At 37.2% G+C, this 23,832-nt stretch overlaps 1 protein-coding gene across 11 annotated transcripts in view; it reads right to left on the bottom strand.

The window, feature by feature from the left end:
• Positions 1–2,838: 2,838 nt before the first annotated feature.
• FCHO2 (FCH and mu domain containing endocytic adaptor 2) overlaps positions 2,839–23,832 on the bottom strand; it is an 82,673-nt gene continuing 61,679 nt past the window's right edge. For 5 of the 11 annotated variants that reach the window (XM_039729838.1, XM_039729843.1, XM_039729839.1 and 2 more), the window contains 9 exons: positions 20,436–20,565; positions 18,806–18,865; positions 14,986–15,097; positions 14,259–14,414; positions 13,206–13,338; positions 10,230–10,429; positions 8,068–8,132; positions 5,496–5,660; positions 2,839–5,268 (listed from right to left, as the gene is read on the bottom strand). In XM_039729838.1, coding sequence (XP_039585772.1) covers positions 5,246–5,268; positions 5,496–5,660; positions 8,068–8,132; positions 10,230–10,429; positions 13,206–13,338; positions 14,259–14,414; positions 14,986–15,097; positions 18,806–18,865; positions 20,436–20,565 — 1,044 coding nt within the window. In that variant the 3' untranslated portion in view covers positions 2,839–5,245. The other 6 variants (XM_039729842.1, XM_039729844.1, XM_039729845.1 and 3 more) reach the window with 4 other exon arrangements.

Genomic DNA, 23,832 nt, shown 5'->3' with positions numbered 1-23,832 from the left:
ATTTTCAACTCCTCTATGGGAAAGTTGTAGCAAATACATATTCTTCACTTAATCTGTAGGGAACACTTTTGCCCACATTAATTTTTCCCTGTAATTTCCTTATTTTCTCTCCTGTGAGTGTAGTGTTTTCTCTATACTACTCTATTCTATCTAAAGAAATTATGCCAGACTAATAGCAGTCATCTGAGGGCTGTGCTAGATGTACAAGATGCAGTTTTTACATCTGCATTGATGTAAAATTGAGAAATTTTCTGCATTTTAGTTCTCAAATAAAAACTAGATTTATTCTGTAATCTCACTAGAAGCAGGCATCCAATCTACTGTTTTCAATCAAGTGACTCAGAGCATGGAACTGTGATTTCAGCAGGGCAAAAGGTGTGGCTGCACTTGGCCCACCCATGGGAATAGACTGGTGAGACTTCAGAGGGATGTCAGCTGCAGAGATGGCAGATCACAGACTACAGCACTCCTCCCGAGCAGTTAGCATGTGCTGTCCATCTAGGAACTGCTCAGAAGTGAGAAGGGACTCATGCACACAGGTCAGGTGCTTAGGGGCTTAAAGTTCTATCTGTTATCTCTCTTTGATTCTCTGTCTAAATGAATGGTCCTGTAAGGTGCCAGAGAAAGGAAGGTGAACAACAGTTTTTGAGCTTTTTGAGTTGGGTTTTGGTTTTCTTCCATCCCTGCATTGGTGCACCTTATCTAGATACAATTCATCAGTACTAACACTGGGGCAGCCTTAACATTTCTGTATCACTGCTGACTGTTCATATAACCTACCAATAAAAAGAGTGGGAAACGGAAGGGAAGGCTGTCAATATTATAAGAAGCTTATCAAATAGCAAAGCAGGAGGGGACATCTGGAGGGGAGAATCAACAATTATTATAAAAATAGGCTGCTTCCTTAACCAGGATGGAGAAAGATTTGACTCATTGCTGAACACATTACCACTGCTAAGTTTCTGGAGTAGAAAACACGACTTAAGAACTGAGAACTTCAAGAAAACAGGTTGGGACATGATAAAAGGAAAAGTTGAATAATCAGAGTAGTGAAAATGGCATGATTTACAGCTTATGATTATTAACTTTTTAAAATTAAAAAACCTCCTGAGTAATAATAACTAAGTTACAGAACAAGATCTTTAGAAATAAATTCATCTGGGACAAAGGCAAACAAAAATACTTTAGGTTACATTAAATAAAATAGCATCCCAGATTGAAAAATGAAAATAATTGATTCCAAAGGAAGTGAAAAGCAGTTACAAAAAATGCAGAATTAGAGTTCTAAATGTTCAATAAGTAATCCAGAAGAGGCCTCTTCTTTTAATACTGTATGCCTTATATTGGTTATTGAATGAACTAAGGAAGAATCCAAAAATCAACAGGTTAGTAAACATGGAGGTCAAAGTGAGCTGAGCAGGAATGCTTACCGGTGTAATAATATGTAGAATTAAAGATAAAAATTATGTTTTCAGTTGAGAGACTTTTTAATCAGTCCAATCAATGGTACCTCAACAGTAGATGTGTTATCTGATGCTTTAGTACTTTGAACTGTTTTTAGCTTATGCTATGCTTGGAGGAATTCCTGACTTTTTTTCTTGCATGCTCTTAAGTATAATTTCCCTTTCATAACAACTGAAATGGAAACCAATTATGTAGCAATTGCAAAACTTAAGATAGGCATCTTAACATCTGTGTATCTTAAGCTTTGCAAACATACAAGAGTTGAAATGTATTACTTTTTGCCATGATGCAAGATCTGTTTTTATGTTAGATAGCAAAACTTGCTACAGTTGTAACTTGCATGCTGTTCCAGTTCATAATCAGATACCTTAGCTCCTTCAAATACCCTACAAAATGTTATTTGGCAGTGGTAGAGATAGATTTCCCTGAAAAATGACCTGATTGTGTACTTAGATAATCACAAACCTGCTTGGACAGTAGAGATCCAGTTTGCAGCAGCTGTGAGCAGTATGTGGGTACAAGTCAAGTGTTAACAGATGTGCCAGAGCAGCGTCAGTCAGATCTGTTACACTTTAAGTTTAATGAATACTAGAAGAACTGAGCAGCACCTTTTTACATTTCTAACCAATAAATGAGGTGCTGGGGGATCAGAAAGCAAATGACACACTAGCTCTCCAAGGCTCTAGACTGTTCTTTGGCCAGTGTTGAAGACCAGACTACTCTGTTAGAGGGACCACTCAGTCTGACCACTAAATACTTGTGTTCTTCATTCCTGCCTGCCAGCAGAAGATAAGAATCAAACCCTTGGACTGCTGCTTTCCTGCATGACAAGAATGGTACCTCTATTGCAGTGATATCCAACCAGCTGAGAAAGTGAATTTAGTAAGTCATTACTTACTAAGCCTCTGCAGGCCTTGGGATTAGTAGGAAACAAACAGATTCAAAAACATTTGTTCAGTTTCAGCTTCTGTTCTGTGCTCAAAGCTTAGGACTAAACCATACAGCCTGCTGAAGAAGTATTAATTTGTCTACTCTTTTTGACTGGTGGAACATTAGAAATCAGAAGGAATTAGTTTAATCTTGTCACTAATTCTTCTCCTGCACACACAAAAATATATAGGCTCATAAACAAAGACACAATGTACAGCATTTGATAGCACTATTTACAGACAGCAGCTCATGTCCATGAGTCAAGATTTTTCTCATAAACATATAGTTTTGCCTAATCCAATTTATTAGCGAAGCAAATCAATTTAGTAAAGGTATAGGGCACTACAGACATCTCAGACATTACAGTTTAGTAAAGATGAAATGTTCTAGAGAAGTCATCTTTCCATCCGCCTTCTCTGTGATGATTTTAAATATACAAAAGAGTTCATAATGAGCTCTACCCTTTATTACTTAAAAATCAATCTTTTCAAATGTTCAGTGCAGGCATGCTTTTTATCTATTATCTTATTGCTTAGAAGAACTTAATTGCAAAAGTATAGGCAATATAAATCAGTATTTAAATTATATATTACATGTTTATTATGGGTGCAAATTTTTAAAATTTACATTTTATGAAAATTCAGAGTATTTACAATTTTTGAAAGATAAACTTGTATGTTCTAATTTACAGTCTAACGTAGTAACAATTCATAAAAATTCAGATCCTTTAGAGTTGTGTTTAAAAATTAATTTTCTTAGGAGGCAGCTACAAGGGACATTGCTGTGTACACAAGCAAGAACCAGCTTGCTATGTAAGTTTTTTTTATTTTAAATCAGATAGCTACACATACTTTTTACATTGTTTTTGAGTTTCTTTACAAAATGTCTATATAAACTTGTATGGCTTCAAAATTGTAACCTGCACCCAAAGCAAATGTATAAAAAACATCTGAATGAAGGCTAGTTTAAAAGTGCTGAAACATTAACTACTTCATTTATTGTAGAAATTAATGTAATACTTGATTAAAAATAGCAACAATAGATTTGGGTTTTCATTAATAAAATATTGTTGTGTTAATCAGTTTGATTGTAAAGCAGGTTACAATTAAAATTCCAATAAAAAGACCACCATTTTATGAGTTGTAAATTTATCATCCATAAGATTAGCAAAATATAGGAGCCAAATCTTCCAATCAAATCTACAGTATACTACGTTCTTAGTACTAACAATGAAACTCTCACCGGCAAAAGTGTCTAGTGTACACGACAATTTATACAGCTTCTACAAAGGCATAATTTCTTGTAAAGCTTCAGCAGTCCAATTCATTACTGGTTTTGCATGAATTAACTCAAGCATGTTTCACTGTTTTAATAGAGAATTTGAAATAGATACTGGTATGCTAAATGTTCATTTGAAATTGCCACATGCAGGTTATTGAATTATTTTGCCCCAATGCTTATGATTTCAACATTACAAAAAAAGCTTGGTAATACAAATACATAGAAAATTTTCTAAATTAGTGACTTGCTTAAAAAATTGTTACTCGTGTCAATTCCCTGTAGCAATTCCTTAGGCTGTAGCAAGCATATTAGATTACAATACAAATATTAAAACTGATAGCTATAAAAAAATGAACATGACAGGATTTATCATCCTGCAGCTATAAAATATCCTTTACAATGCCTCCTGAAGTACTATGTGTACATTCACATCACACATCCCCAAATCCACTCAAAGTTGAAGACTTATAGCTAAAGCAAAGAGTAATGCTGTTTGCTTTTAGAAGTTTGTTTTTCTATTGTCACTGATTTTTCAGATTCTCCTCTTTGGTGACATTAAAATTAGTTAATAAAAAAGTTTCTGAGTACTGCATGATGCAGCTCCCTTTACTAAAACCACATGTAATTGCAATTATTCCTTGAGGAAATAATTCAGTGTTTTAAATTTCTTTTAAAACAAACTACAGTTTTTGCAAACCTGCTGTCTGAATAAATTGCAGTAAAAAGAATTTTTATAAAGTTCTGTGCATAATACAAACGCCATGCTTTTGATGAAGAGCCAAACTTTGTAAAAGGAAGTGAGGCACATGAGTATCAAATTGAATAGGCACAGGCATTTTTAAAAGGCACAAAAGTTATGCAATTAATATAAAAATAAATTAAATCTACTGCATTAACTCAAACAATAACAAGGCCCAAAAAATTTTACTAACGGCAGAAGTAAATCTCTGCTGTGTTTTGCAATTTGTAATGCATTGCACTTAGTTAAACAAAACCCTATATGAAACAACTTACATTTTAATAATATATGATACATGGGCATCAAATTACTTTTATACATCTCTAACTCAGCTGGTCTTGTGGTATGAATGAAAAGAAGAGCTACACAAGACACAGCCTCTGCTATCTTTATAAACTGTCAATTAAAAGCTGGCAATTAAAGAATCTGAAAAATGAGTATTACTTATGAAAAGCTCAAATATTTCTTACTAGATCTCCTACATTTTAATGTTTACAGTACAACATAAAATTTCATACTTCCATTTCAACTGTGGATTACTATTTTGACTTCCTCTATATAAAGTTACTAATTTTTCAACAAATTTTCCCAAGTATTGCAGTTGATCATTTACAGACAGTGTTGAAGTTAACTTCAGTGCTATTGTAAAGTAATAAAGTTTTCAAAATGACTCTTAAAAGTGCATTTACTTTCTGTAGTTTAGCCTCAAAGTAAGTAAATATTTTTAAAAATTAATGCATGTTAAAATAGTGTTTGAAAAATAGAGAGGGCAGAGTTCCTATTGTCACAAGTGTTTCTTGCACTCCTGATCCAATGACTTTCACAGGTACATCAACAGTCTGCCATATATCGTCCTGGAAAACAAAGATAAGTTTTTTGCAGTCAATAAATCATCCAGATTTTGTCTATATTTTCCTTGGAGCAGTCTGAATAACTACAGAAAAACAAACTAACTTGTCAGAAGTGTTTCAATAAAGAGTAACTATTTATAAATCACTCATTTAACAGTTTCATTTTTTAGAATTTAACACTAGAGAATATATAACATTAGTTTGAATATATAAGCATGTTAATGTCTTACCAGTGGCAAATCTCTTCTTAAGAAGGGAAAGCCGATAGCCAGTGCCTACGAGTTCCACATCTGCTCCTGAAAGGGTGCTTCCTTCACTGATGAATTGCACTGCAAGTGTTGCTGGTTTACTGGGTCCTCCTGAAAGCTCAAATTTTGCCCTAAGGGATCCAGAACCTATAAAAGCAACAAAACTGAGAAGCCGATTGTTTTGCAAAACAAAATGATCTCTCCAAATTTTTAGTAGTAAGAAGTGAAACTAATACGGTGACCTTTGAGATCTGTTGCCAGCAGCAGTCCTACATATGCTTTCAATAGAGGTAAGAGTACAAGTCTGTTTTTTCCAATAGTCTGTTTAAGACAATGACTAGTGAATGATTTAAACAGAAAGAATACAAATTTCTGCAAGATTATCCAAACTGGGGGTATCAGCCTGGTAATCACTTACTATTTATCTGATTGGTCTCTAAAATAATTTATGCTTGCTGGTCTCCAAGTACTTACTACCATCTCTCTTGTGGTAGATGGTATCTGATTAATAGATAGGAAGTACTATCTGCCTTTCACTAGCAGAACATTTAAGAGTTGTCATGATCTATCTGGATGAAAGTACATGAACAAAAACATTGAAAGAAATGCAGTTTTACAGTAATGTACCCAGAGGAAAGAAATTACTATGTTTCCACTAAAGACAAGGTCTGATTAAATACTTCTCACAAATTTCAGTTGATTTTTTCAGAGACAGTGGTGAAGTGGCATCTCTTTGATAGTATTGTAAAGCAATAATAGTTTAAAATTACTTTAAGTACATTTCTGTAGGCAATGAAAGGCGTTTTCAAAACCCACACATTGCTACTACTTTTTAGTTTTAAAACAGGTCTTTTCTTGCTCTTGTGAAGTGTGTTGGGAAAATGAGATTTAAAATAATATTAATGGAATAATTTTACTTTAGAACAGCTTGCTTTCCTATCAATAAGAACTGCTAAATTACAAGGAAAGTTAGTAACTGAAATGGTACTGAGCTAAAAGCAGGCGCTAAAAGAAATGGTTTCACAAAGTGGCTTGCTTTTGATAAATTTAGCTTAAGATCAATTTAATTTCTTCAGTAGGTCTGCCTAATTTCAGTAAACTGGAAATTCTTTCTATTCTAACTATGGAAACTCATATATTCAAGTGCTTTGAAAGTTTTTTCTGTGTTTTATCTCTCTCCAGCTGACAGATCGCATAATGTGTTGGACCATAAAAAGCCCCCTAAAATTTTATCATGCTGTCCACCAGGAGAAGAGACTTGAAGACACTTGTCCTGACATTGACAGTGTCTGTGCACTTCTCCCTTTGCTTCTGTAAGTGCAGGATCAGCACAATATTGCTTCCTCCTGAACTGGGAGTACTATAAATGTTTATACTCAAAGAAAAGGAGAGGAAAAGATGGTGGGAAGAGGAATACAGCAGAAGTAGTGGGATATGTGCAAGTCTGCTGTCAACACACAAGATGCAAACTGGATCACTCGCAGTCCATTCTGTGCTGTTCTGCAGGTGTAAAATTCCTCCTTATCTGGCTACATTTGTGTTTCAGTATGATTTTTCATTTTAAAAGAAGCCTCAAAGTTCAGAAAAGGGAGGACAAAAAAGAAGAGAGCTAATCCATTGTAGTGAAGACAAATGGCAAAGAACTGTGAGGTTAGTGAAAGACAAAGTACACCAGACTAGAGTAATCACCTGTGTTCAATTAAAATTCTCCCTGATTTTGTTTGAATGATAACCAAAACTTTGCAGCCTTTTCAGGAATAGAAGTTGTCTTTTCCCATGCTTGTGGCTTCTATATGAAACCAGTCATATTTACAGGCAAATCTGTAATTTCACAATCCTCTTCACTAAATTCTTAACAGGCTGTTCATTTCTCCACAGAGGCTTTGAGGATGAGATGCTTTGGCTGCTCTACTACTTCAGGAAAATGCTGCACCTGCCGAGACTGCAGGGGTTGTGACATCAACCACAGCTCAGAGAAAGGCACTGGGCAGAGGACAACTATTGGTACCTTATGCAATATTGTATAAATTACCACTCTGAGCAGATGTGCACTGTTTAAGTCTTTTCCTAGAGTTATTATGGTCAAAACCAAGAGTCAAAATGTTGGTCAAGAATAAAATATCTCAACTCAGAACTTTTGGATTTGTTTTTTTCCTACCCGCAGTTCTTCCACTTACTTCCTTCTAATGTATTTAAATTATCTATGTGTGGAAAGACACAGATATTAAACCTATTTTCATTTGAGTAACTGCTCATTTCCAAATTGCATTAATGCAAAAATTTCCTATTCTATCTAAACTCTAAATTTTAGAACTACTAACTGTTTTCAGGGTACTTCATTATTTTCCCTTATATAGCTAATAATGAAATTTATATTTTGACATCTCACTCATAATGGAATCTCTCAGGAGTCAATTAATTGAAAAGAAGATGAACTAGTAAAGAGGTTACAGCATAACAAAATGTGTAAAAAGGAAGCAGAGGCTAGAATGATCACCTGTTTACTGATAAAAATTGTCTGTACAGGAAAGCAAAACAAAAGAGTTCAACTTGCCTCCATTCTCAGACTTCTCTGAAATACTAGATATTTTCCAACATGCTTTCATCTGGTCTGCATTCCTGTAAGAGAACAGTAGGTTAGTTACAACTACTGTGTTTAGAACTTTATTTTCCCTGATTTACACTGGTATATTACATCTCTAAATGGAAGCCTATAAAAATATTTGCATATTTTAAGGTAAGTCTGTGGAAAACTACAGGAGGAAAAGAGGAAAAGAGAAGGGTGTGTCTGCATCACTCCAGAGCAGTGAGCTCAGAAGAACACACTCCATTACACATTTTATACAGTAATTTTTTACACATTTAACGCTGTCCTGTGTCCCCATCTATGGCTCCAAAATTCAAACCTCTCTGCAGTCTTAAAGGGTAAGTTACTCTGGAAGCAGTCTGGAAGCTATGCCTTGGTGCTTCGTGAAGGTAGAATGGAGGGCAATGTTGATTGCTCTCTCCTAAGTGAGAGTCCTGAGAGCATGAATTTTATTAAATTTTCATTCTATTAAAACTAACTGTCATCAGTAACACTCTGTTCAAGCTAACTTCAGACACTGTAAAGGGGCAGAAAAGGGTACCAAGAGTTGACAGAGCATTTTAACTCCTGGAGGAGTTTCTAGCAGTTGCATTAGAGGAAAGTCAACAATTTAAAGCTGTGAGCAGCATGAAGTGCTGATAGGTTTGAAATTGCTCTTGCCATTAAGGTAGCAGGATTAAGGTAGCAGGACTGAAATGCTCACATAAGTAGCACATATGGTAGCATTTACTCACAGGAAGTCAAGCTATAGAGACCTCTTTTCCTAAAACAAGACCAAAACCCCACCACCCGATCCACTACATGGAACAGGTAGTATATCACAAATGTTATACCTGCCTGGGACATAACTGAATTTTTCTTCTTCGGTCAGCTTGCCAGGCTCAAAATTCTGAGTCTTGAAAGTTGCCTATGTGAATTCACCAATGCAACTGTCCCTAAGCCTTCTCAGCTAACACTGAGTGTTCTGGATGGGTGTCCCTGCTTTCATTATGGGTGTCTGGCTTCATTACAGAGGGTTTGTGGAAGAAGCCTGGGCACAGAGACTACTTTCACCACTGTGTAGTTGTGTTGTTCAGATAGGATACTAAACATGTTCTTGTTCAAAATAAGTGTACAATTTGGTTAAAAGTACAGTTTCCTTGAAATACCAAGTTAAGAAGGATTCAATCCTGTAAGGAATTTTTTCCACTTAAAACTATACTGTATTACTACATTGTCCAATAAACACCGATAAGTGTATTGCTTACAGAAACATCAGAATCTATCCAATAAATGCATCATGTTTCTTTTTCTTTTAAACCTTGCTTTGTAAGGTAAACTGATCCGTAAGAAACAAAGTTAACAAAGCCTAAGTTCCTTCAAATTGGTGTACTCTGCCCTCTTCACATTAAAAATACCATTTTGGGAATAAATAGTCCAGGATTTATGTTACAGCTGGGCAAGTATGTACATGCTGTACAGGCACAGTGATTGAATTCTGTTCACATTTGCTCCAGGGCTGTACAATGTCTAGTCTCACTACCCCCTGCTTGTTTCCAGAAATTTGTAACATAATTTTCTACTACCTATGTCACACTTTGAAGTGCTGCTGAAAATGGAAGGTGTTGGCAGGTAGTTGCTAGTCTAATAATCTTCATGACACTTAAATTGAGAGATAGTGCTACCTGGCTTATGGAGAGCTCCTCAGTTACTCCAGTTTGTTTTATAACTATTTCCATTATAAGTTAATTTTTATGTCAGAACGATCAGGACATTTTTTAAAAACCTGCCTTTCTACAAAACTGTTTCTATATAATCCCCTTACAAGAATACATTGTTACACAAAGAGATAAAATGTTTTTCAACCATTTCAAATTACTGTATTAAAATTGTCTGTTCTATCACAAAAAAGAAAGTAAACATTGGAAAATTCATAAAGGCTGGTATTATTACACAGCTGGGATGGGTACTCACTGACTATTTCAGTTTATGTGAATTGGTGGCACATGATCTCTGTTTTAGACCACAAAATATCTAGACATCTGATAATACAGATTTTGCTATTTCTTCCTGTGAAATTTTTCAGGCTATGACACTAAATAATACACTGAAATGTATCTGAAAAAAATACTGAAAATAATTAATATTACCATTTTGCAGGTGGAAGTGATTGCATGTTTATTACTCCTCCATCTACTGGTACCACAACCTGGACATTAGACAGCATACTAGGCACATTCATAGACTCTGGATTGTATTTATAATCCACTCTCACATCAGTAGTGCTAGCATCACATTTCCAGTAAGTTGCAAGATTTAAGGGAGTGGACTGTATGCCATTTGAAGATACCTGTAAAAGAATAAACCATTGGAAACAATTAAAATATCCACCTTTTGGGCAGAATTAGGAGATGATGGTAATTAGGATAAGTCTCAATGCTGACAAGATATCAAGAGAACAGCTGACCTCTGAGTCCTTAATCACAGAATTCTGAAGACTGTTGCCAAAAGGAATTCCTGTTATTTTAATTTTAAATTAAAATACTTGCAGAAAAGGCTTGAACTCCTTCTGGCCTATGAGGCTCCTTACGGCTCTTTTATAACTTTTTTGTAAGGTTTGTTTTTGTTGCATTCTGCCTTATGCAAGATGCATGCTTGCAGCAAAATGACTTCATTCTTAGCAGCTGTGTGCTGTGCCAATTCAGCTGCCCAACCAGCCAGCACCAGAGAACACCACCTGTCATTGTGGGACAGGCAGCCAGCAGAATAGTTCTTACCTCTTCAAAGTATTATTTTCCTGCTGCAGGAGGGCTGAATGCTGCTTCTGCAGCTGAGCTCATTCTACTGTGCTGATGCACCTCAACCACCTTCTCAATCTATCTGAGGAAACTTCTGTGTCCTGGTGCACACTCTTGCCTTTTTTGGCCAAAGCCCAAAACTTTTTTTATTTGTCTGGGCTTCCATGCGGCAATGCCTCATTCTTATAAGAATACACAGTACTCATTTCAGCAAACCAAATGCTTTTTTCCTCCCACCCTTTCCTCAAGAAATCTGTGTGCTTAACATGGTTTTTGCAGGTTCAGTATGCCAGGATTTTAAACCACACTAGGCAGATGTGGAAACTACAGGTATGAACAGCTGGACGGACAGGTAATTTTCAGGGTTTTTTGTTGTGCAGACAGTTATCTCAGATGTTCAGACATTTCAAGGCAGGCCTAGAAAATCTCTGCTCTCCCTCTGAGGTGAGTATGTCCTGAATATTCGTGAAGGCTTTTCATTAACAGCCAGAACATCATCTCATTGATGCACCACATGGCTGAAGTTGACAAGACCTCCTGGAGGCCGTCTGGTCCAATCCTCCAGCTCACGCAGGCTGCCTAAGCTCCAGACAACTTCTGAACATTTCCACGAATGGAGACTCCACTACCCCTCTAGGCAGTGCCCAGTGCTTAGCCACTGTCACAGGCAAAATAGCGGTTCTGGCTGTTCAAAGGGAATTTCCTGTGATTCAGCCTGTGTCCACTGCCTCTGATTCTGACACTGGGCATCAGTGAAAACAGCTTGGCTCTGTCATCTCTTGCCCTCTCTCAGGTATTTATACATATTGATGAGATTTCCCTGAATTTTTCCTTTTCCAGGCTTGGAGTCCCAACACACTTGGGCTTTCTTCATGGGACAGATACTCCAGTCCCATCATCATCTTTGTGGCCCTTTGCTGAACTCTATCCAGTCTCATTAGCAATGAATCCAGAACTGAACACAGCACCCTAGGTGTGGTGTTACCAACATTGAGTGGAAGGATCCCCTCCCTTCATTTACTAGCAATACCTTGCCTAATGCAGGTTAGGAGAGCATTCAGGAAATCATCTACTGCCTTTACAGCATGAACAGCAGGTTGTTTGGCTCATGTTCAACATGATAACCCACAGGACCCTCAGGACCTTTTCTGCCAAGATCATTTCCACTTGGTTTCCCCAAGTGTGCTTCTTGTTGAACTTTGTAAGGTTCCTCTCAGCCTATTTCTGCAGCCTGTTGAGCCTCCTTAGGAAGGCAAAATAATCCTATGGTGTATCCCAAGGGCCATCCCCATTTGGTATCATCAGCAAACTTGCCTAGGATTAGTACACTCTGTCCCCTCATTCAGATCATTAATGAAGCTATTAAACTGCAAAATCAATATGTGCCCTGGGGGTCAGTTCACCTCACTGTCTGCTCATCCAGCCCGTTCTTCACCAGCATCTCTATACAGATTCTATGGTAGATGGCGTGGAAAGGCATCCTGAAGTCTGAGCAGACAATATCTACTGCTCTACCCTCATCCACAGGGACAGTCATGTCACCACAGAAGTTTGTCAGCTTGGTCAAGCCTGACTTACACTCAGTAAATCCATTCTGACTACTGTGATATTTCTCATTGTGAGAAATCAGAATGTCAGACATTCTCAGATTGAATCACAGAATGGTTTGGGTTGGGAGGGACCTTAAAAATAATATAGTTACAACCCACCCTCAACGGGGGCACAGAAAACTCTCAGTAGACCAGCTTGCTCCTAGCCCTACACAGTCTGGCCTTGAACACTGCCAGGGATAGATGTTGCATACAAAACTTCTCTGGGCAACTTGTGCCAGTGACTCACCACCCTCTGAGTAAATAATTTTTTCTTAATATCTAATCTAAACCTCTCTTTCAACTGCAAGCCAGAACCATGCATTAAAATTCATCAGTGACACAATCCAAAACTTAGGCAATTGCAAAATCAAAGACAGTACAAGTACAAATGATAAGAAGTTCACATCAAATCTCTTAAAGAAGAATTTGACTTTGCTGACAAATATAAAAAAAAAAAGCAGTGTTTGAAGCTTGCTTGTAGGATTGACCTGAAGCATTAGCAAGCTGAAACAAGCCCTGTATCTTAAGGAATGACATGAAGCATAGCAGCAATATGCTAAGCCTGGGCAGAGCCTACATGTTCTAAGTAGAGTGATAGTCAGAACTGGTCTAGATGAGGGATGACAGTTCACCTCCATGCTGGCAGACAAAGAATAATTATTTTAATTTCTGAGTTTATATATATAAAATATCTGCTGAAATTCCTTAAAAATTGCAAAAGGATAAAAGTGTTTACCTGATACTTTAAAACATCCACGTTATAATAGGATGCAGATGGATTCTGCTCTGATAATTTCTTGAGGTAGACAGTTATAGCTTGCATGTTCATCCAAAAGTCCTTAGTACTGGAGTCACTTTGTGACTGATCACTACAAAGAAAGACCATTAATTAGGGGTGAAATATTAAACCAGTCATTCAAGAATACCAGATATTTTAACCTGTTTTTGCAAAATATGCTTTTTCAGTATAATTCACTTTGTCAGATACATCTCTGGTAACATTTCAGTTATAAACTGTCATGTGAAACAGTGATTAAACTTGATTTTGTATGAATTATTAATTACATTAAGTATGAACTAACAAAATGAAATTGAATACAAGAGTACGTGCATATGGTCTGATTTATTATTTCAGTAATTAAAAAAAATACAGCATTAAAAAATATTTGGCTTAGCATTCAAATAATTTCTCTAATAAATGAAATAAAAACTGCTCAACTTAAATGGACTTCTGCTAAAAAAATTCCAGCTCTTCTATTATTTTTAAGAAACTGTATCTCCAAGTGCAATTTCAACACTTGAGTGCTGATCCTACTCAATCAGCAACCTTTTTTTCCTACAAATTCTTCCAAGCATGTTGCAACACATCTGAGAGATAGTTATGTAAAGAATCTGATTGTAATAATTTGGCTTTAAAATATACTAGTAGATGGCAAATGAGATTACAGTAATCTCCTACTAATTATTTTCCATTTAAACTTACTATTTCATAATTTAGTTTTACGATTATTACTACTGTGTAAAGAAATTATTTATAAAATGCATATGAAAACACAGACACATTTACAAATCTTTTTCATGGCTCCTGTTTATACTCAGCACAAATTTTAAGTCCAGTAATCACTGAGATTTTTAATAGTGGCAGTGGAGAGAACTAAACTGAGCAAAATTAATTCAGAAAATTAAATTGTATGTAATACAATCAACCAGAGTGCAAAGAATTCTGATTTACATACACAACAATTCTACAAATTATGTAGCTTACAATTATGTTAAAAAAATATAAAACCTGTATACAAGTTGTGCATTTGGAAGAATCTGCTCTAGTTTGCTTGTGTTTTTCACCCTGAAGCAGAGCACAGCAGGAGATGGGTTGCTGGTGAATACTTTAATAATCCCACTTGGGAATGATATTGTCATATCACCAGTAATCTTCACAATGCATCTAGAAGAGAATAAAAAATCAGCTTCATTGCAACTCATTAACTGCCTAATTTTAAAGCAACCACTGTAATTTCACAATCTTATTAAGTGAATTTAAAAGAGAAAATCAATCTCAAATGAAGGCAATATGACTATGTACTGCCACTTTCAGCTTGGAAGTAAGATGAAATAAGAAATAAAAAATTTTAACTGCTTAAGCATACAGTAGTCTTGGATATTTTTCAAGCTTTGGAAACATGGCAATGGCTCTGCCTAGGCAAGGCCTAAGTAGCATAGCAATGGATGTCACAGGGAACGAAGTGCTTTCAGTTGCACAAAATTACATGTTATACCTACCTGACAATGATAAAAATCCTTGTCATTCTCAGTGCTGTCACTGAACACATTTGTGTAAAGCAGGTATATATGAACTCCTGGCAGGCCCTTACAGACCAATAAGCCCCATTCATACCGAGGGAAAAAAACCCCTTTGAATTCCCCTTCTAATGCATACTCATTCCCCTCCCCCAGTATGAAAAATAGACCCATTGTCTTTTCTCAATACATTCAACACAATTCACTATTTAACTAACTTTGTGGGATCTGCTCCTTTAAAGTAGGCGTTAACAGATTCAGTAAGAGCTACTGCAACAGGCAAGGTGTCCTGGTTTCCAAGGCTGACGGGGCTGGGACCACGTGAAACACCTAGAATACATACAGTGTATAAATTTAATTTTCAAAAAGCTAGTAGATTTCAGAATGGTTGACTACATCTGTAATTTTCACAAGAGTTTACACCAACATCACAGTCTCAACTGAGGTATTACTTGTAAAGTGCGTAGAAATAGATAAACATAGTACAGTACAATAGTACCACCAAAACGCTGCTCAGCAGCATAAGAACATAGGAATGACTATTGCTATGACATTATGTAAACAGACAGAAGGAAATACATGAGACAGAGGAACACTGCAGTAAAATGGCTACTGGTGGGGGTGAAGTCAACAGACCCAAAGCAAATTGACTAGAATGCTTTAAAAAAAATCCCTACTGTATGCTTTTTTGTATGGAAAAATGCATGATAAAACAGTCACAGAAATACAAGGAATTCACTTACAGTAAAAATGAACTTAAATGCAAATTCATCAATATTACCCCACATAAGTGAACTGTTTAACATTCTTTTAACATTTTCAGCCAACAAACACTGCAATTCCCAAGCAGAAATTGTTGGACAAGTCTTCACTTGTTGCTCGTGCCAACACAACACAATTCCAATATAGAGCTATATCAACCAAGACCTCATGTGAAGGCTTTTTGAAATGTGCATACACAGTTTATATAAGAAGATTGTCATACGATTTCATTTTTCACAAATTTTCTACATGTGTATGTAATACAAAAGACACTATTGGAAGTTTCTTTTTTCTTAGTGCAGCAGTGTAGTAGATAGCATCTTATGTTTTTTGTATCATGAAGAAATTGTCTGTATCACATAGTATTACCTATCACAAAGGAGGAACAGTCTTTATCTTTTCATAAGATAATTGAAGCAATTCATAAGCAAATTGAAAAATTTCTCTTTCATACCACAAAGCAGAGACAAAATGCTTCTGTCTAATATTGCCCATGGCAAACTAAACCTATTTACTCCAAGTGGCTGTCCCTTCTGAGCGCTTTCAGAAGTAAAAAGGAAGTTGGGACCTTGCTTTTCACAGAGCACCTAATATCTCATATTAGACCTTAAATGAAGAGATAAGTGAATGAAGTAGTGACAGAAAGACAGTCAAAGACAGGAGCTGGTCTAATTCTACTACCTCATACAATTACCTATACCTCTGCTACCTGTACAATTATCTATACCTCTATTACAATTTCCCACATAAGGTAGTAAAATGTTCAGAATGCTTCTCAGTGCCATGAAAACATTTGTGCAACACTTAGGCCTCCTTAGATCCAACAGATCTAGTCAAAAGTCTTCAAAACCAAAAATTCTTAAATGAACTAATTATTATGATTCTGGCTAAAAAACACTGTTTATTCTTTTCTTTTTCAGTAGGTTGTTTTTCTTCATTCTTTCAGACAATACATGGATCAAGATTCCTAAGTTTTTTCTCTCCCTAAAAACTACCAACAAAAAGCTGTGTATGACAATCCAGGACACTGTGATTCTCAATAGTCTCAGGAATCCAGAAACCATTATTTCAAGAGGCAAATGTATGGTAAAACAATGACTTGTCAATTACTTGAAATTCTGTTTAGTGAAATACTGAACTGCAGAATTATTCTTCACTAAAACCAAATGTGTCCCTACAGTTGCTGAGCTGTTTTAATGTCTTTTTCTGCCAATTTAGTAAGGAAGAGCAAACAACTGTAGAGCAAACAGGATTAACTTGTATACAGGTCTATCAATTATTTTAAAATCATTTTACTTAAAGGCCCTATGTACATTTTTATAGCAATATTTAAAAAATTATGCACAGTAATGCAAACATATACTTTACATTCCTGTTGGTAAAAGAAAAATACTATTTGCTTGACTGAAAAGTGAAATTTATTAGAAAAAATAACACACTTTTAGCTCTTTTTCAGGGAACATCAAAGCAAATACATATGTATATATTTTTCTCTGAGAACTATTTGGGGAACTACAAATTATATCACTTATCTCTTTGCTCTGCTCCCACAGTTCATCATCCTTTGACTTAAAAATCTATGCATTCTCCTAGAAACCAATAAACTTAAAAAATAAATAAATTACTATACATTCAACAAGGCCCAGTGCTGGGTCCTGCCCTGGGGTCACAACAACCCCAGGCAGTGCCACAGGCTGGGGCAGAGTGGCTGCAAAGCTGCCACAGGAAAAGGAGCTGGGGGTGCTGCTGACAGCAGCTGAACATGAGCCAGCAGGGCCCAGGTGGCCAAGAAGGCCAATGGCATCCTGGCCTGGACCAGCAATGGTGTGGCCAGCAGGAGCAGGGCAGGGATTGTTCCCTGTACTGGGCACTGGTGAGGCCACACCTTGAGTGTTGTGCTCAGTTTTGGGCCCCTCAATTCAAGGAAGACTTTTTGGTGCTGGAGCACATCCAGAGAAGGGGAATGGAGCAAGAAAAGTGTCTGGAGAGTAAGTCATATGAGAAACAGCTGAAGGAGCTCAAGACATTTTGCCTGGACAAAAGGAGAAATAAGGGGGGCCTTATCACTCTCTACAACTGCCTGAAAGAGGTAGGGGACAGTCTCTTCTCCCAGGCAATCAGCAACAGGAGAAGTGAAAATGGCCTCAAGCTGTGCCAGGGAAGATCCAGGCTGGACAACAGCAAGAATTTATTCACTTAGCATAGGCCAGCCAAGGAGTCACCATCCCTAGAGGTGTTCAAGAAATGACTGGAGTGCTTAGTGCTTTTGTTTAGTTGACAAGGTGGTGATCATTCAATGACTGGACTTGATGACCTCGGCAGTCTTTTCCCATCCTTCATGATTCTGTCATTCTATCATATGAAATGAATGTAACTGCTTGTCCTAATGCTGAAAGTCATAGTTTTGTTGCCTTGCTGTTGAGAGTACAATTCAATGCAATAACATTCAACTTCAGGGTTTTCTATACCTGCTGTGAAGTATCAGACAGAAGGGAAGTGACAGAGATGCATGAAGGCATCCTAACTTCATCTCACGCTGCAGCCCAGATCACGGCTCCAGGTCCATCACCTTTGGCAGTGATGGCAAACCTGGCTTAAATGCCCTGCCACCTCACCTGTCTCAGCCTGATCACCACTACTAGCTCCTGAGCTGCGTTGACACAAGAACTAGCAACATAACCATGCAAATGGTTGCACTGACACCTTGAAAGCGCAGACCAAAACTGCAGAACAAAGGACTCCATCATTGGTCATAAAAAGGACAGCTGAATAAAACTGATCAAATGGTTTTAGTTCAGTTTAGGAACAAAGATCCAGATAGTCTTAATACTGGCCAAACAGCTGTAATGAAAATAAAATTTATTTTAAAAACTACTATCTTTATTATGTATGTCTTCTAAGATCCCTATTATATGTAAATATAGAAACATTATTACCTACTTGTGTTAGGAGAATTAAGATTGTCAAAATAAAAATATATTCACTTCACTTGAAAGAAAGTAGTAATGACAAACTGAAGAACCAAGGCAAACTTTCAGCTTGTTTATGGAGCAGTGAAGTCGACAGACAGAAGATAACATTATACAAAAGTGGTTACATCAAGTTTTGGTCATTTCAGCAACATACAACTTGTTATGTACTTGAGATGTCAAGCACCTTGTATTTGCCAGATACCAGAAATATCTGGAGAAACTTGTTTAAAAAGAAATACAATTTTATTAGATGTAGTATATTAGGATGATTAGTTAAGACATAAATGTGCTTTGAGTACAATACCTGGCGGTGTCTCACAAAGCTTTTCAATTGTAGGAAGATTTCGAATCAAAAGATCATCGTCTATTACATTTAAATGAAACAAAACATTGCAAGAAAACAAAATATTTCAAGCAAAAATAGATGTTAAAAATTAATATTCAAAAATACTTTGCAAATTAAATTAAGGCAAAAGCATAAAAGAAGCACTCAATTACGCATGCCTTAAAGTTCACTTGGAAGAAGATAATCAGAGTCAATTCTCCATTATTCAGAATAAATGGGGTAAGAGGAACACTGGATTGTGCAAAAGTCAAAAGAATACAGAATGTATGGCAAACTACTTCCTCATGCCCCAGAGTATTTCAGCTTTTTGTATTGCCCTTCCCGTTTTCCCAGGACTATTTAATTCATACAGTCAGTGCAGAGGGAACTGGCCTTATCTATTTTTCCTAGGCCACAATAATAACCACATTAAGCTTCACTGTCAGCACACACCTCCTTACCTCCTGCCTCACCTCATGATTTCACTCTGCCACTGTTTCCAACAACACACATACATTTCTCCCCAGAGCTGGGGCATATTGATGCTCTTGCCACCAATTTTTGGTTCCTCGACACCAGAGCTGAGACCTGAGGATGTGAGCCTGGATAGACTCTGGTAACCAAAATATTAGTTGTTTCTGTGATGCTTCTCAGCACTTGTGAAACTGGTGGACACTGAACTGTAAGAGCTAAGGTTGGGCAGAACATAGTAGCTTTGCTTCTGCAGAGGGTGGAAACTACTCCACTGCAGAACTCCCACTAGATTCTGCACAGAAGCTCTTCAAAGCTGATGAGCCTGAGTGAGGAATCCTTGGCATCAATAACATTTGCAGATAACTGAATGATAACTTGACAACTTGATTTAACTTGTGACTAAAGGTGTAACTGTGTTCAGAAATTAAATAGTTCAATACTGCTAAATAAACAAGTTAAAATGTCTTAAGCCCTGCCCTTTCCAAACTAACAAAAAACCCCAACTATCTAAAAAAGCCCCAATGTCTCCTTTTGATTTATGACAATCAAATATCAAAACTGAAGGGCCTTCCTTTAAAAATAAGAGAAAACCATCTCAAATTAGTGGTAATACATGAAGACTAATTTCCTTCTCATCTTAATCTTTCTTGTTTAATTGTTTGTTTTGCTTTTACTGCTTAGCTTATATTCTTAACTAACTTGTAGAAAAATAAGCATTAGAACATAAAAGAACTCAGTTCTGTGACCATTTGTATTCATTCAAATTTTTCAGCATCCCTAAGTATTTCTGCACCTACACAATAACATTTTCTGAACAAATGTATGATAACGTGTTGTACTCGATAGATATACAAGCATACCAAATAAGAATTCATGGAATGTTAATTGTGAATAGTATTTCCCTAAAGAACATGCCATAACTGGATCTATGGTCTAATCTAATTTAATCTACTTTCCTGTGTCTCAGTGTCATTTAGAAGCAGACATTGCAAAGAATGTTTGAAGTACCCGGACTCACTGAACAACTGTGAACTATGAAACAACTAACTCAAACAAATGTTTCTTGCAGCAGGTGCAGCCTAGTGGCTGAGTTGTCCTATTTCTCCAGTAAAATAAAATGGTTAATTAAACTTACCAACTGTAGGTGTGTTTGCTGCACTGAGGGAAGCAGAAGAGGATATAGAAGAAATGCTCTCTGCACGTGCCAAAGGAGCTGCTGGAGGTGGACTTGAGTTAGAGGTCAGTGGAGGGCTGAATGGCCTAGGCTGAACAAAAGAGATCACAAGAATATAACACAAAGTGGTTTTAAACCAATGAAAAAATATTGTAAATATAAAAGCTCTTATTTAATGTCCCAATCAATTTCATAATGTTTCTTAATATAGTTTCTTTAATGTTTTATCTACCCTAGTTTTTAGTGTAAAACAGAGAACCTGCATTTTTAACTGGAGTGAATCCCACTATTTCATAGATTATAGGGATTTTTTGACAGAGTAGTCAAGTCTAATACATTTGCTTATGCAACAGCCTATCAATAATAGAGTACAGTATCAGAAATTAAGAATACAGACCTGTGTGCGTGGCAAACATAGATTTAGAGAGCTAAAGCAGAGCTACCAATGAACTGGAAGTGAGAGCAGTAGAGTGCAACTAAAATAGTTGTCACTGGAGTACAGGAGCAAGAGAGCAGTTATTGCAGCAGTTTCCAGCCGGGCTGTGCGTGGTGGGCTGCCGTGGCCAGGATAGCTCAGGAAGGCTCTCATAGCGTCCGAACTCCCAGGCACTTCCCAGCTGCAGGCAGCCTAAGCAAGCTTAAGTGATTTCAGCTCTTAGTGATTATCAGCTCTTTGTGATTTCAGATCTTTAGCTTGCTTGTGCTGCAGCAGACGCAGGGAGAGAGAAGAGAAGTGCTGTATAAGGTTCCGCTGGATTCTTTATTAGGGTCTTCTGCGAAGGTTCTCAGTGACAGCTCTTCTGTCGAACCAGGCAGAATTAGGGGTTTTTATACCGTACAGGGGCTCTGGAAATTATCCAATAGTAAGGGTCAGGGGAAAGTGACCTATAGGTTTACAGAGAGATAAGCAGGGTCTGAAAGGCAGAAGAGAGGGGCTTCTAAGGCCCAGTCATGATGACTTGGCATTTCCTAGCTCAGGCTTCTGACCTCCAAGGAGGCTTTGCAGACCATGGGCCTGCTACAAGGAGTGGCTGTAGGACCAGGTTTTTTTCAACCCAGAGAACAGAAGCCTAAGAAGAGATTTATTAGCAGGCTCCTACTAGGTAAAAAGAGGCACACAAAGAAGTCAGAGTCAGGCTCTTCTAAGAGATGCAAGAGCTACAGCAAAGAAATGCCAGCCAGACATTGGGAAAAAGTCCTTGCAACCTTTTGGTAAAATCCTGAGACAGGCTGCCAGATTGGTAAAATCTCCCACTGTGGAAATTTTCAAAACTCAGCATGGTCCTGAGCAACCTGATAAAATTTTGACCTCAGCCCTTTTTTGAGCACATTGACCTAGAGAAAAATCTCTTCCACTCTAAATCTCTAGATGGTTTTAGGGTACACTTAACTGTTAAGGTATTTAACTAGTGATCATGCTGGGGTTAACCTATCTGAAAGGTACTAAAACCCCTGAAGCATCATTTTTGCAGGATAACTGTAGAATCCCAGAAGATAAGGGGCTAATATGTATGTCTCAAACAACTGATAGCTGCATGACTGTAGAACCATCCAAGGGCTGTTGCTAATAACAGACAAACTGTTGATAATGACCAAGGGCTGTGGATACTGATCAAAGACTGTTGGTAATAATAAAGGATTGTTGGTACTAATAAACAAGGATTGCTGGTAATAATGACAGATCATTGTTAATAACCAAAGACTGTTGGTACTAACAGAGGAAGTGTGCTGTAATAACCAAGGATTGTTGGTAAAAACAAAGTGAAAAAGAACAAGATGTGGCTGGAGTAGGCGCTACACAGTGGTAGGCAGCACTTTTCTGTCACATCTTGCTCTAGCTCCTGCAGATGAGCACCAGAACAGGTACAGCTCAAGTGCAGGAATGAGGCAGAGAAGTGGGAATGGACTGGGGGTAACAAGATCACCCAGGACCCCCAAAGTCCTCTGACTGAATTCCAGAAAGGTCTGAAAGAATGAACTGTGCATGATAACTAATTTGCATAGAAAACAATAAACTTAGCTCGAGGGTGTGGAAAACCAGTATTCCCAACAAGCCTAGGTGGTATCTCCAGGATACTTCATCAGCTGAATTGACACTGGAACCAGGATTGGTGATCTCTCTTTCTCCCTTTCTCTTCCTGTTTATTTCATATGTTCCTTTGTTTCTTCCTTTTTTATTCTACCTCTTTATCCAGAATCCACTGTCACGTGCATATACAGTAAGTCAGGGACCAACATACCAATTTCCATGTCAAGTGCATCATTTAATAATAAAGCTTTGTGAGTTTTGTGGACCCTCTGACTTTAGGCATTCCTTTCAACCACTAGCATTCGTGAATCTTGGGTGTTTCCTTTCCCCTAAGGCCAGGATGTCACAGTAGCTTTATTCCCCCCATTTTATTGCACTTCTTGGCTTTGATAGAGACTAAAGGAGTTAACATGTAATGAAGACAACTGACAACCTTCTACTTGTATCCAGATAATAGTATATTTCAAAAGCAACAGTATAAAATTAAGGTAGCTTTGTTCAGGATCATACTTTATATTAGAACAGATAAATGACATGAAGAACAGATTCCTTGGGCTGAGAGCAATTACCACAATTCTGTATTGGAAAAAGAGATGAATTTCAAAACGAACTCTTTTCTGATCCTACAGAAAAGCAAAACAGTTTGAAAATATTCTGTCAGTTTTGTCAAAGCATAAGATGAGAACTTTGTTTGTACCAAGAATATGGTGAAAACATCTTGCTACTTTGAAAGACAAGAAGAGGATTTTACCACAGGAACATTTTTCCAAGTCAGGAAGTCAAGTGAAACCTGCAGAATACTAATATTTACAGAGGAAATTAGGCATGGCCTAGTCTGATAGGCTATTTGGTTATTTGCATTCTTTAGCACATTCCTTATCGGCAGGTGAACCCACACTGCAGGTACATGCAGTGTGCAACATCTTGCCATTCTCATGGGCAGCTGCTGTGATCTACCACCTCCCTTTTCCACAAAGCAGCACCATGTGCAGGGAGAAGTCACAACAGGGCTACTTCTGTCAATGTACAACTGAAAAATACCCCGCTCATTTCCCAGAGCTTTGGTGATACCCCTAAATCAAGGGAGGTTTGTTAATAACTTCAATAGTATTTTGGCCTTCATTATCAAATTACTGCTTTGCTCAATTGAAAACACTCAGCTAATGCAAAAATTATGTTTTGGATCTTAGTATTTGTGTTGATATTTATCGTAAACTATAACCATACCTATTTGGCAATGTTGAAAACCTGCTTATGAGATTCCTTGAACATTGGCTAGAAAGCAACTCCACTGTAATAGAGTAAATGAATAGAGTATCTGAAATCAAG

The sequence above is a fragment of the Passer montanus genome, unplaced genomic scaffold (assembly GCF_014805655.1).
Source record: "Passer montanus isolate IOZ18808 unplaced genomic scaffold, ASM1480565v1 scaffold7, whole genome shotgun sequence".
Classification (NCBI taxonomy): domain Eukaryota; kingdom Metazoa; phylum Chordata; class Aves; order Passeriformes; family Passeridae; genus Passer; species Passer montanus.
This window is presented reverse-complemented; position numbering and strand designations above follow the sequence as displayed.